Below are 15,557 nucleotides of genomic sequence, written 5' to 3' on the forward strand. Positions count from 1 at the left end.
TAATCCCCTGAACACTTTGCAGGGCTGACTCCCAAATCACATCACAGTTCTTACCCATAGATCACAAACCACTTTACCTCAGTTGCCTGCTTAACTAGACTTGGGAATTGAATTCACAGGGAATAAAAGTGCTTTGGAATACACATGCATAGTACATTATACATTAACCCTTTCTCTTCCCAAACGAATAAGGGGTAACTAGCCAGGTATAACCCCCTTTATTACAGGCCAGATTACCCCTGATCGTCACAGTGTGTGTTAAGGGGCAGGTGTATGGCATTGTGTGTGTGTGTTAGGGGCAGGTGTATGGCAGTATGTGTGCTAGGAGCAGATGTATGGCAGTGTGTGTGATTTTAACTTGCGCCCCCCCCCCCCCTGCCACCTTAGGGGAAGTGTATGGCAGTGTGTGTGTGGGACAGATGTATGGCAATGTGTTTGTTAGGGGCAGGTGTATAGTAGTGTGTGTGTTAGGGACACATGTAATTTCTTAAAGGGACAGTGACCCAAATCCTTTCAGATGTATGGCAGAGTGTGTGTGTGTGTGTGTGTGTGTGTGTGTGTGTGTGTCAGTAGGGGGTAGCTAGCATCACAAAACTGGGATGAAGCCCAGCTAGCAACCCCTAAATCCATGCAACTTGGCCACCTATGCAAGGCTTACTTCGGCCAAATGTAATTTAACATCTGGGGGAGAACAGGGAATGTGTAAATGTAACCCATGTCTGTAAGAATGTATTTCAAAGCCTGTGTACTTTATTCCATGTAAATTCTATCCCCAGTTTAGGGAATCAACATTGTTCTGTCATGTGATTTGGGAGTCAACCCTGGATTATGTGACTGTATGTACTTATTTCTAAGATAGCGGACTAGTAATGTGATCTGCATGTGTACATTTCTATGGAGGGGACTCTGATTTAATCAGCTGAGGTTCCTGCAGAGAAATATAGATTGAGACAAAGGCTGGGAGCGTGGAGGTGTTAAAGACATTTGGCGAGTGGGAAAGAGTGGACAATCAGGTCTGGGGATGGGCTCTCTATTCTTTTCAGGACTTTGAGACCCCTACCCAGTGGGAGGTCTTGAGTGCCTTAGCACACCCCTGCTCTGGCTTTTGTGGCACCAACCTAATCCATGCTCTGATGGCCAGCAGCCCCCCTCCCATGTAAAGGATAGCCACAGAGGGCTATACAAGGGGTGCTGCTGATTAGAGGAGAGATTCCATCAGAGGACCATCTGGGAGACACTCTGGAAAGGAGCGTAGAGATTATCTGAGAGACATTCTGTGAAGGAGTTTGGATTTTGACTGTGACCAGCTGGAGATACATGTCAGAGTGGCTGCGGTGTGATCAGCACTCTGATATCCTGGGCGAGAAGCGGACAGGGCAAGCCTTCTTGAAGCAGGTCCCTGCACCTAGAGAGGCTAGAGTCTACTCCCCAGGCCCCCAGTTGGTACTTTATCTTGTTTTTTGCATCTTTGGCACCAATGACAAAGTTAGAGAAAGATGGAGGGTCCTAAAAAATGATTACAGGGATCTAGGCCAAAAGCTTAAGGCAAGGACCTCCAATGTAGTATTTTCAGAAATACTACCAGTGCCATGCGCTACCGCAGGGAGACAGTCAGAGATCAGGGAGGTTAATGTATGGCTAAGAAAGTGGTGCTGGAAGGAGGGGTTTGGGTTTTTAGAGCACTGGGACTCCTTTTCTGAGAGGTGCCATCTATATTCTAGGGACGGATTGCACCTCAATGAAGAGGTTATGGGGCAATGGGGAATTTTAATTATCCAGACATAGACTGGGGCAATGAGATTAGCATTACAACAAAAGGAAAACAGGTTTTTGGGGGTGCTTAAAGACAATTATATGACACAAATTATTGAGGAACCAACCAGGAGAGGGGCAGTTCTGGATTTGGTCATATCAAATAATGTAGAAGTAATAACAAATATTCAAGTCCTGGAACATTTGAGTAACCGTGATCATAACATGGTCTCATTTGAAATAAATGATCAACAAACAGATTACTTGGGTTCAACAAAGACCTTCAACTTTAGAAAGGCAGATTTTAATAAACTGAGGTCTAATCTAGAAGTAATACACTGGGATGATGTTTTTGCAGGGAAAAATGTAGAAGATAAATAGGCAGTCTTTAAAACATTGTTAGAAAAGAACACTTATCAGTGTATACCCTTGGGTAATAAGTATAAAAGAAATAAGTCAAAACCAATGTGGCTAAATAAACAGGTAGGGGAGGAAATGGACAAGAAGAGGAAGGCGTTTAGATTCTTTAAGTCAGAAGGGATGGAGACATCGTATCAGAATTATAAGGAATGTAACAAAAATTGCAAAAGGGCAATCAAATTAGCAAAAAAGGATAATGAAAAAAGGATTGCAATAGAAAGTAAGGTCAACCCTAAAAAGTTCTTTAAGTACCTTTAATAACAAAAAAAATGAGAAAAGCAAATATAGGACCCTTTCAGTGTGAGATGGGTAGGCAGATTATTGGAGATAAGGAAAAAGCTGAGGTATTAAACAAATGCTTTGCCTCTGTGTTTACCAGGGAAGAATCAAGTTCAAAGGTAGTGCCGCAGGAGGAAGCCACAACCTCCATATAAATGTACAATTAGTTAACTGAGGAAGAAGTTCATAAGCGACTTGAAAAAATTAAAGTATATAAGGCACCTGGCCCCGATGGCATACATCCAAGAGTTCTCAAAGAGTTAAGATCAGTAATAGCCAAACCATTATATTTAATATTCAAGGACTCCATTTCCACAGGCTCAGTACCACAAGATTGGCGTAAAGCAGATGTGGTGCCTATATTTAAAAAGGGAGCTAGATCACAACCGGGAAATTACAGACCTGTAAGCCTGACTTCAATAGTGGGGAAACTACTTGAAGGTTTAATACGGATAATATTCAGGAATACCTAATGGAAAACAAAATTATTAGTAATAGTCAGCATGGATTTATGATGGATAGATAATGCCAAACTAACCTTATTTGTTTCTTTGAGGAGGTAAGTAGGAATTTAGACCAGGGTAAGGCCTCGGTCCCGCTGCGCTCGTTGGCGCGGGCAGCCATGTCGCGAGTTCCCCACCAGCAGGGGAATCCAAGCGAGCCGGTCCCGGTCCCCCCTGGCGGCACAGCGCACTACACGCTGTGGCGCGTCAGCCGCTAGGAGACACAAGAGAATGGTGTTTCCTAGCGTTGACGCGTCACGTGGTGTGGCTGTGAGCCAATGAGGAGGGGAGACTTCGGGAGGAGGAGAGGCTTCGGGGAGCGGGGAGGAGTGTGGAGTGAAAGCAGGTGAGTGCCTGTCTGTGTGTGTATGTGTGTGTCTGAGTGCGTGAGTGCCTGCCTGTGTGTGCGCGCCTGCCTGTGTGTGCGCGCGTGTGTGTGTGTATGAGTGCGTGAGTGCCTGCCTGTGTGTGTGTGTGTGTGTGTGTGTAAAGTTACCCTCAGCAGCTCCAGCTCCGGATCCTTTCTGCATCACATTCTTGCAGATTAAGTACTGTATACATATGTTGCATTGTAGCCACGGGACTTGTTTTGCCTCTTAATACCCACACAGATTTCCAACATGCAGACCCACTCACCCCCATGAAATTCACAGACCCCTCCATCCCCAAATAATTAAGATCCTTAACGTTGCCTATGTCAGAAGGCAGCAAGGGTCAAAATCATCCAGGCTGAAGGAAAAGAGGCAGCCTCCTTTTCTTTGGAAGCCCGAGCCGTGGAGGGAGGGGGGGGAGAGTAGCGGGTCCCTCCGCTCAAGCCACGCCCCCCCTTTTTTTTCTGTCATCAGGATCCCTCTGGTTACTGCACACACATACCTATGCTATGGGACAAGCATCTGCTTTCGCCAAAAATGTGAGTGCAAACCGCCATACCAATGAGAGAGAGAGAGAGAGAGAGAGAGAGAGAGAGAGAGAGAGAGAGAGAGAGAGAGAGAGAGAGAGAGAGAGAGAGAGAGAGAGAGAGAGAGAGACACACACTATCTATATCTATACCCAATATATATATATACATACTAATATATGTGTGTGTGTGTACATACACACACACACACACATATAGTTAGTGTGTGTGTGTATATACACACACACACACTCAAATGTTATTGAAGTTTTTGTCATGCTGTCTGTACACACATATACAGCGGAGAAGTCTCTAAAGGCCAAGACCACCGCTCCTTGGTTGTCGAGTACAAATTGGTGAACCTACCAGTGTTAATTCCTGGTTTTTTTTGCGGGGGGGGGGTTTAAAGGTATTTAAACTGCTGTCCAACAGGAAGGTGCAACTGATCACATTGCTGTTTCCTATTAGCCCGTGGAACCAGTTAGATTTGCTTGACCTAGAGGGAGTTTTAAATGGGTAATTTCACTGGTTATTAGTGTATGAACCATAGGGGGAGGTGTTAGGATTAGGGTGGGGGGGAGGCAGGAGGTTGTCTCCAGATCTGAAAACAGCACATTTCATTTACAGACAATTCTATTGCACATAAATGAGCCAGAGAGAGTTCTGACTATCAAGAACTGAGAAAAAAGGTTGTCCATAACCGGGATGTTGATATTACCATATAATCATTATCTGTTGTGCTCAGTCATCAGTCACTTTTTTGTACTTTCAGCAGCTGAATTTAGTCGCTCACTATTTCCCGTCTGCTGATGTTTTGGGTTCATTACAAATTGTATGATTTTTTTTTGCCATAAAAGTTACACTTATTCTTTGCCTGAATTATGCGATATTCACTGGGCAAGGGACAAGTGAATTTTATTCAGTCTGATATATACGCCCATCCCGACTAATAACCTGACACTTTGCTGAAGTTAAGCCCTGGGGAGGGTTGTTAACATCAACACAGCCCATACAGGGTATGCAGGTTTTCTTGCTTTCTGCTAAACTATCTGTGGTAAAAGAAAGCTGTACTGCTTACAATGTAGCTGCAGTTGGGGCTGAAGGCATATGTTCCACAAGCGTACAGGTGTGTGCTGTTCAGCTGCAAGAGGATTTTGATGTAGTTCTGACAATCTCTCTGAAAAGAAAAATGGTTTCAGTTACTATATTTGCTCCTGAGCGGTATACTCTGCTCAAAGCTGTCAACACAATGCATAGCCAGCCCTGTCCAAGTGCTGAGTGGCTGCGCCCTGCTGCGCTAATCCTTTGCTGTTTATAAGCTAAATTAAATATAAGTAAGGATGATTCGGAATAGATACACAGTACAAAGAGATGGTGTTGTCATCAAGGGCATAAAAGCCATAAAAATCAAGATCAGGACTATTTGCCTTTTTCCCCTGCACCACTAAAACCTATACCGTATCCGATCCCTGTCTTTTCAACCATTTTAAAGAGTAAACCTTTAAAGCAGCCGTTCAAGCTGCATTCCCCCCCCCCCCCCCTTTAATATGTGCATCAATAAAATCCACATAATAATAAGTAATTAGCTAAGTTGTCGATCGAACGGCAAAGATTCAGCTCAGGGGTTCACTAAATGGCTGCAGCTGAGTGTTCTGCAGTCAGTGTGACATTGTAAATGGTTGCTATACAAAAAAGGCTCGTTAAATAATACATTAAAAATGTCAGTTGTTTTAAAAAAAAAATGCTACAAGTATTTTCTCATAGTACAGAACTAATTAAAAAAAAAAAACACATGTAGGATATTGCTTAGTCTGCAGCTTTAAAGGTTAGGGTTAAGGTCATGCACATACCAACAGAGACACACACACACACACACACACACAGATTTCTCATTAGGCCCAGCCTAAGGCAGCAAAATTTGGGGGCGGCAAAAAAAAGCGCTCTCGGGTCAATCAGGCCTAATGCAATCTAAGTTCCTACGACTTGGTGCCCCAGCCATTTCCAAACTGCGTGCTTCCCTAATCAACTCCATCTTTTCTTCAGGCCATATCCCTAAGACCTGCAAAACTGCTAGAGCTGTCCTAATCTTCAAAAGTGGGGACAAAAACAAACAAACAGTCTCAAACCACAGGCCAATCTCTTCTCCCAACACTATCAAAAGTCATGGGAAAAGGTGTTCACTCCCAATTTAGCGATTACTATACAAAGACAAATTTCCGTAGCCAAATCCAATTTGGCTTTCACTCCAAACACTCCACGGTAACTACCCTCCTAAAAATTTGAAATGAAATCCAGTGTGTAATGGAACTGAGATAAGTTACATAGTGGATGAGTTTGAAAAAAAGACGTGCGTCCATCAAGTTCAAGCTTTGCTAAATTTAGACAGATACTTTATCCTGTAGCAATAGGAAAGCTTCTTCTCCTGCTCCGGTCACATGGTCCCAGCTCACAGTGCAGTATGGAGTCCGGCAGCTCCCGCGCGCGCTCCACATGACTGTGATGCTGCCCCACCGCCCCCGCACCTCTGCTTTCCTGTTCAGATGTCCGCGAGGGCTTCCAGCAGGTAAGTAAGAGATACTTTTCAACTACCCTGACATTACCCGGATACCCGGCAGGGGGGTCCACTTTCCAGCTGCCGGGTCCGGGTAATTTCCGGGTAGCTGAAAAGCGGCCGGGTAACGCCGAGTACCGGGTAGTACCCGTTCATCACTAAAACAAACACCAGTGCTCTGGAATAGGGAAGCATGCTTTAAACTGGTTTCATTCCTTTTAAATCAAGTAGATCCCAACATGTGTCTCTCGAGCACTAACTCCAAGCCCTTGGTTATCACCTGCGTTGTCCCGCAAGCCTCTGTTCTGGGACCCCTACTCTTCTCAGTATTCATCAATGATCTTCCTACAGCTTTTAGGGGAGTTTCAATACACATGTATGCAGATGACACAATCATATGCACACAGCCATAGCCTCTCCGACCTTGGACACATACTTCAATCTGACTGAGACGTGAACATTGGATTTCCCAAAACAAACTGTTTTTAAACACTGACAAGACTGTAACAATGGTATTTGGGACCAAGGCTAAATTTCTAAAGCTTCCAATGAAGGAGCTACAGATCAGAACCAACACTAACACCACCCTAACACCTGTCACTAGTTTCAAATATTTGGGCATATGGTTTGACTCCCATTTAACATTTTGATTGCACATTGATACCCTGACATCCAAAACCTATGCCAAACTAGGTTCACTATAGGAACAAATCCTCCCCAAGTCTGCTGGTCAGAAAGCGCATCGCACAGCAGATGCTGATGCCAATGCCAATGATAGACTATGGGGACATAGTATATGGCACGGCACCCCAAACTCACTTTGGCAACTTGATACCCTCCAACTCAATTTGCCACTTTGTCCTCCAATGCAACTACAACACACAACTGTGAAATTCTCAAAGAACTAGATTGGTCATCATTTGAATCTAGGCGCAAAGTTCACCTTTCCTGTCTTGCCTTCAAATACTTTCTGGGCAAGCTACCCGCCTATCTGAACAAGCCCCTCACCCCTACCACATGCAGCACTTGTCTGAGATCTGACTACAAAAGACTGTTCATAGTGACAAAGTATCTGGCAGCTCCTCCTTCTCTTACCGTGCTCCCCACACAACTGGAACAGTCTACCAAAGTCTCTCACATCCGCCACCAGCCTAAGTTCTTTCAAAACTAAAGCGATCTCACATTTTAATCTGGTCTGTAACTGTTATATACGCCTATAATATATATATATATTATCTTTAAAGCTGCAGTTCATGCAATATCCTGCATGTGTGTGTTTTTTTTTTTAATAAATCAGTTCTGTAGTAAGAAAAAATACTTTTAGCATTTTCTGTTTTAAAAAAAACAACTTTGAAAGACCAATTTTCTTGTATTCTATTTTAAAAAGCATGCTTGTTCCTATAGCAACGATTTACATTCCCCATACTTAAAGATGTCGCCAAACTTTGCCAATCAATAGACAGAGAATGAATTGACCGGCAGCTATGCAGTTTTTTAGGTAAGTAGAGATTGCACAACTGAAACTATTGAAGTAAAAAAAAAAAAACTACAAAAAAAAAAAAACTACAAAAAAAAAGAAGAAAAAAAACCGGAGCCTGAACTGCAGCTTTAACTGTGCATACAATGTCCTGTATAACCCATTTCACTCATTGTACCTATGTATTTGTAACCATGTAGAGTATTTGTTATTATAACTCTGTGCCCAGGACATACTAGACAATGAGAGGTAACTCTCAATGTATTTCTTCCTGGTAAAAACACTTTATTTATAAATAATTAATATGGGAAAGCACTTGCTTACCTGTGCCGGTCGCCTCCGTTCTGCTTCAAAATGGAGCGTCAAATGACGCAGCTGATATCTCAAACGACGTCACATGGCGTCTTGTTGCCATGGCAACAGTGACATTGCACCGTCAACTGACGTCATGTTGGTGACGTCATTTGACGCTGGATTAGGAAGGAGAATCAGGGCGGCAGACAGGCAAATCCGCCGCTGCATACACAACAAATCCAATGCCATATTTCATCAAGACTCCCATAAATATATATTAGAATGTAAGCTCTTTGGGGCAAGGCCTTTTTTCTCCAAATGATAGATAGAACTGATGCACTTATCCCATCTGTATTATTATATTCCCTGTTTTATAATGTTTGTAACAATTGTACAGCTGCGTATCGTGTGGGCGCTATACAAATAATAATATACAGCATGGGATGTTTGTGACTAATCAGCCAATAAAATGAACTTTTTATAAATTATTGCATTTCTTTTGGTGGGCTCAGCCACCCTTCTGTTCTATACATATATATGCACACACACACGGTATACATTTGTCCTAATTCAGATATTGTTAATTAGGGTTAGCATATTAACAGCTCATAGCAACAAATTCTAATTTACATTTCCATGCTTTGCCTAACCAGGAGAACAGTAACCTCTGAGCGAACCTAAATAAGAAAGCCTAAAAACAAATCTGGTCAGAGGCTTAAAAAAAAAAAAAAAAAAAAAAGGAAGGGAGAAGGACGCCAGCAGGGGTCAGACACAGAGCAGCAGTGCGGCCACAGGGGAACAGCACCTCAAAAATCACGCATTATTTACATTTGATCTCATTTCAAAACAGGACCTACCTGGGAATCCTTTCCCTTAAAAACACATTCTTTTTTGTTACCCTCATCTGCTTTCCATGTGAGCTAGAAGAGAAGACGACAGCATGGTTATTATGGTAGGAAAAGCAGAGCTGGTTAGTTCCCTGTTATGGTCTGATGCAGGCAGCTCTGGAGCACTTACCTTTGACTGGTATTGTCCAGACATGAGGTTTGTACTATTCAGTGAGAATATGGCCTCCCTGGCTCCCACATACAATGTGCTGCCATCATTACTGAGCAGAAGTGTGGTGTAATTGGTCACTCCATCTGCCTCAAACCACCTCATGGTCCTCTCTGTGGAACCTGGAATCAAAACAAAGATATAAACATTGGGGAAAAAATAACACACACCATATGTATACACATATGTATAAAAGTGTGTACAAAATATTTATATATATATATATATATATATATATATATATACCATAACTCAGTATTATGGTATAGCCTATCCCATAGCCTCTCTTGCATTCCCAGTAAAATCAACCCCACACTGATGAGACCCATCAAGGTCGAAACAGCTGTCTGTGGGTGGTTTTCTGGGTATGCACCTTAACCCTGGCTGTGCTCAAAGCTGTGACCATGCAGCAAGCTTAAGCCTATAGGGAACCATGTTAAAAATGGTTATTGAGGCAAAAAGTGACACTGTGTGCTCATTTGCATGTCATTTCCCAGAATCCCTTGCTGCAGTGGAAGTGCTGTATGCTGGGTGATAATGGGGAAAGGCGGGGTTGCAGACCTGCCTAAGACATGCAGATGAGCATACAGTTATATTTGTATTTGTATATATATATATATATATATATATATATATATATATATATATATATATATATATATATATATATATATATATATATATATATATATATATATACATATATATACATATATATACATATATATATATACACATAGACATATACATATACATATATAGTGTTCGACAAACCTATACATTTGCTCGCCCCGGGCGAGTGGATTTAACCCCCGGGCGAGTAAATATTGGCCCAAGCAGCACACGTTTGGTACTAGGTGGCGAGTAGATTTTTTGGTTATTTGTCAACCACTGTATATATATATATATATATATATATATATATATATATATATATATATATATATATATATACATATATATATATATATATACATACATACATACATACATACATACATATATACATATATATATATATATATATATATATATATATATATATATATATATATATATATATATATATATATATATATATATACAAAAGTCTGTTACATCATCATTGGGTAAAGAAATTAAGATGGCAGTGGGCCGGACATATCACAAGAAGAATCGACAATGGTTGGACAAAAATGGTTCTTCACTGGATTCCATGATATCAAAAGAGCAAACGTTAACCAAAAGTAAGATGGGAATACAAAATCAGAATGTGTTGAAGTAACGTGGAGGAGAGAGGCTTGCAACTGCAGTAGATCATGGAGGAGGCTCCATCCAGCAGTGGGTCAACAAGGGCTCAACATGATTATACATATACTCTGACGTGGCAGTTCAGGCCTTTTTCAGCCAAAAAAAAAAAAAAACACACATGCCACGTCAATAGGTATTTGGAAACGACCGCTTTGGACTTTATAGAATTACCCCAAAACACACAAAGTGGTGTCTTTGTAGGGAAGGAGGTAATGATAGGGAGGAGGAGTGGCTCCGTGTTTGAAGCAGGGGAGCCTGGTTCAATTCCCGGTGTCGGCTCCTTGTGACCTTGGAAGAGTCACTATCTCGCTGTGCCTCAGGCACCAAAAACATAGATTGTAAGCTCCACGGGGCAGGGACCTGTGCCTGCAAAATGTCTCTAAAGCGCTACGTAAAACTAGCAGCGCTACACAAGAACAGGCTATCATTATTGTTACCCTAAGTAAAGGGGGGAAAATCTATTCTACAAAAAATATTTTAACCTTAAATGTTATAGAAAGATCTCTAAACTCCAATCCCTTAATATTTTAGGATATGTAATCCTAATATTCAAATTCAGAAAAGCAAAGCTACAAATCCCAGAATGCCTATCGGCAACGACTGGGCCACACTGTCCCCAAGAATGAGTGTAGATAGAAGTATTCTTTATCCCTACAGTCAGTTAATCTGTGCATTATTTGCTTATTTCCATGTGAATTTTTCCTTTTCTGTGGCAAAACAAACGTGTGAAGTACAAGTTTTATTTTTACGTAAACTGCGATTTTAACCACGTCAAACAGATTTGGAGTACAGGCAAGTGGAACTCTTTATTGGGATAAACAAGAGGCCCCTCATCACTTAGACAATTATTAATTATGCAGTGAAGCTATATTCCTTGTGCTGGAGATTTTAGTTCCTTTCATTTGAGTAGTGGGGTGGGGGGCATAGTGGTGGCGTTTATGGCAAAGCCAGTCCAGACCCATGCAGCGAGGGAGGGGGGAGCCAAGCACAGTAAGTCATGGCCGACATACAGGTTCAGCCAGCCAGGCCCCCTTCCACAACCAGGCCTGGGATGGTTGTCCTGGGTAATGCCATCTTGATGGCGGCCCTGCTCTTCTCCGGAACAGGGAAGTACTTTCACAGTATATTGAATAAGGGCCTTTGAAATTTAATCTAACCATTGAGTCTAGGTCTCAGTTCATTAATCATTTCAATGCCACAGGGTTATCTCTATTAGCCATGACAAAAATACTGTCTGGCCTTCCTGACTCTCACCTGTCTCCCCTACAATCTATCCTAAATGCTGCTGCCAGAATCACTATACTCTTTCCGAAATCTGTCTCAGCGTCTCCCCTGCTGAAATCACTCTCCTAGCTTCCTATCAAATCCTGTATCACACACTCAATTCTCCTACTCACTTTTACAGCTTTACACTCTTTTGCTCCTCCTTACATCTCAGCCCTAATTTCTCACTATGCACCATCCCGACTCTTGCGTTCTACTCAAGGATTTCTTCTCTCTACCCTCTTTGCATCTCAAGCCCTCTCCCACCTTAAACATATCACTGACTGCCCCACACCTCTGGAATGCCTTTCCACTCAATATCTGACTAGCACCCTCTCTATCCACATTTAAGACCCACCTCAAAACACACCTGCTTAAGGAAGCATATGAGTAGCTCCATGGCTGATAATTAACACCACATTAACCGTGGCCCCTTGCAGACGCGCTTAAAAGGAACGCCCTCCTACTATCTCTGTACGTTGTTCCTACCAACAAAATAGATTGTAAGCTCTTCGGAGCAGGGACTTCTTTTCCTAACTGTTACTTTTATGTCTGAAGCACTTCCTCCTTATATTATTTGTTATTTATATGATTGTCACATGTATTACTGCTGTGAAGCACTATGTACATTAATGGCGCTATATAAATAAAGACATACATACAAAAATCCACATTATTAAGAGAGAAGTTACATATTGAGGGTTTCTGTTCAAAGTATCCCTACTACAAAATGGGAAACAATGGGGTTTAAAAATCTTGAGTATTTTGCACCTGTGCTGTACATAGTTTGGAGCAGTAATACTGTGAAAGATGATCAACCTGAATGGCTAAGCATGATAATTGTCCTAACAAACTGATGCTCCTATAATCCTGTGGATTATGATGGAATAAAATTAACTCCTAAAGAATTATTAAAAATCGACCATTATTCAAGTGTGTTTCTTCATTGTAATCACAGAAAGAAAGAAAAAAAAAGAAAGCAAAAAAGTAGGTGTAGGGAGTTGGAAAAAGAATTGTGACTATAGCGCTAAAGTATAAATACCTACTTAGTGATACAAACAGTGATAAATATCCTTTAAATAAAGGTAGGCTGCCTGGTACCTACTGTCTAGTACAAACAGAATACAACATGGAAAAAAGAAAACCTGGCGCCAAATGTTCAAAATGGTAAGTCCTGTGATCCTCAAAGAATCTGCACGAGTGCTTGACAGGCCGTGAAACGAGAAAAGAGAAAACAAACACAAATCATAGCGTAACACTGCTGGGTAACTCAGTCTACCACTATACAACAATAAGACTCCTAGTGAACAAACTAAAAATAACATTTATTATAAAATGAACTCTGTCATAAAAGACAGCAATGAAGCAGTGGAGGGCAGCTGGTCATCCGGAGATGGTAAAAATCAAAACCCTACTTACGATAAGCAAGGTGATAACAAGCGGTGAATTAACAGTGTCCTCTCGGCGCAGGGGAATGTCCTGGCAGAGTATGCACTCTGCTCCGCCGGTACTCCCGTCCGAAATCCCTTCCGATATGCACAAGGAACGTGCCAGTGGTGGAAGCAGTCTCTCCGGGGTTCACAGACCGACAGCACGTGCGTAGAAATGATTCATCAGGGGCTCTGAGGAAGTAGAATCATTTCTACGAAACGCGTAGGGTGGGTGGCAGGTGTCACCCTGAGGACCGCATTGAGCATTTCTATGAGCAGCTTGTCAAGTACTTTCAGTTTTTACTGTCAGTCACCGGCATCTAGACAACAGCCCTTATCCCTTTAAGAGCGCGGGCGCGCGTCTATTGCCAGGAGGATAGGAGAAGGAAAGAAGGGGAACCAGCCGCACGTGCTGTCGGTCTGTGAACCCCGGAGAGACTGCTTCCACCACTGGCACGTTCCTTGTGCATATCGGAAGGGATTTCGGACGGGAGTACCGGCGGAGCAGAGTGCATACTCTGCCAGGACATTCCCCTGCGCCGAGAGGACACTGTTAATTCACCGCTTGTTATCACCTTGCTTATCGTAAGTAGGGTTTTGATTTTTACCATCTCCGGATGACCAGCTGCCCTCCACTGCTTCATTGCTGTCTTTTATGACAGAGTTCATTTTATAATAAATGTTATTTTTAGTTTGTTCACTAGGAGTCTTATTGTTGTATAGTGGTAGACTGAGTTACCCAGCAGTGTTACGCTATGATTTGTGTTTGTTTTCTCTTTTCTCGTTTCACGGCCTGTCAAGCACTCGTGCAGATTCTTTGAGGATCACAGGACTTACCATTTTCAACATTTGGCGCCAGGTTTTTCTTTTTTCCAGGTGTAGAGAGTTGTTTCTACAAGCTACTTACTCCATAATGAATTTGCCATTAATTCAAACAACAGGACTTTTTTTTGTTTTTTTTTACGTGTAGGCTTAGGCCTTGGACATGCGTACCGCTTGCTGGCGGAAGCGCGCTGAGGTGTGCTCCCGCTCAGCACTGAGCCCCTACAGCCGCAATTAGAGCGGCTTTAGCAGGGGCTCGCGCACGCGGCAGCACGCTTGGGGAAGCGTGTGTCTGACGGCGTTTTGAAATTTCCCCGCTTGCCGGAGCGCAGGGCCAGTCACGTGAGCGGTTCGCCCAATGCTCCGTGACGTCCCTGGCCCGCCCCCTGATGGCGCGCTGTGTAAGGCCAGGGAAAGCGGTGCTTTCCCTGAGCCTCAGCGCGCCTCAGCACTGTTTGGGGCACTATGTCCCAGGCCTAAGAGGAAAGTTTGCCGTGCAAACCAGTTTACTGCTACAATAGCGAACAGAAAATAGTTTTACATTACAAATGCATCTAAATACATAGGATTTGTGCATGTAACGCCTAGCCTCCCGGCCGCTACTTCTTTTTCCTGGGCCTTTCCAGTGTAAGTCCTGTTAGGTGCAGGCAGTGGAAAGGTTAATTCCTTCTTTAGGCTCCGTGTGTGCATTATAGACTTGGATACAATTCTGGTATCCAAGGACAGGCCTAGCAACCACCAGAGTGTCAGCCTGAGAGAAGGATACTGATTGGTTCATCTAAAAGCAGTGATCACCAATCAGTATTCAACCTGTTCAGATATGGGGTAGGGTTCCAACCCCCAATCTCAGGTTATAAATTCTGACACTCTCCCAAATTAGAGAGTTCGGAGAGGGGAGAGATGAAGAAGTTCTAGAAGGAGCGAGGAGTCTCTTCCTCCATCCCACCAGGGGATGGGAGGGAGGGGTAACCAGCCTGAAAAGGGGCCAAAGGCCTGAGTCAGGGCTCTGACCAGGAGATGGGGACAAGGAGAGAAAAGGGATGCATCTGTGTGTTTGCTGTCTGTCATCTATCTGCAATAAAGCCAGTTGTACCCAGCACCATTGTAATTACTGTCTGCTGCCTGCTGTAAAGGAAGATCAAGGTGTCAGCATGGCCCATCCCCTGCCCCTACAGAGACCCTGTGCTGACCGGAGGCGCTGCACCACTGAGGAATAAGGTAACCTGCCCCCCTGTTCCCGCTCTCCCCACACCACCGCGGAGCACTCAGCCCTCCTGTTCTGGCTCTCCCCACACCACCGCGGAGCACTCAGCCCTCCTGTTCCGGCTCTCCCCACACCACCGCGGAGCACTCAGCCCTCCTGTTCCGGCTCTCCCCACACCACCGCGGAGCACTCAGCCCTCCTGTTCCGGCTCTCCCCACACCACCGCGGAGCACTCAGCCCTCCTGTTCCGGCTCTCCCCACACCACCGCGGAGCACTCAGCCCTCCTGTTCCGGCTCTCCCCACACCACCGCGGAGCA

General features: G+C 43.4%; 1 protein-coding gene across 2 annotated transcripts in view; it reads right to left on the minus strand.

The window, feature by feature from the left end:
• The window catches only part of SEMA4B (semaphorin 4B), a 161,729-nt gene that overhangs the window by 31,842 nt on the left and 114,330 nt on the right, over positions 1–15,557 (minus strand). For both annotated transcript variants that reach the window (XM_075575130.1, XM_075575129.1), the window contains exons 2-4: positions 9,192–9,352; positions 9,032–9,094; positions 4,931–5,029 (exon numbers count right to left, since the gene is read on the minus strand). In XM_075575130.1, the coding sequence (XP_075431245.1) occupies positions 4,931–5,029; positions 9,032–9,094; positions 9,192–9,335 (306 nt within the window). In that variant the 5' untranslated portion in view covers positions 9,336–9,352. The remainder of the gene's footprint in view (positions 1–4,930; positions 5,030–9,031; positions 9,095–9,191; positions 9,353–15,557) is intronic.

Source organism: Ascaphus truei, chromosome 18 (genome assembly GCF_040206685.1).
Source record: "Ascaphus truei isolate aAscTru1 chromosome 18, aAscTru1.hap1, whole genome shotgun sequence".
Lineage (NCBI taxonomy): Eukaryota > Metazoa > Chordata > Amphibia > Anura > Ascaphidae > Ascaphus > Ascaphus truei.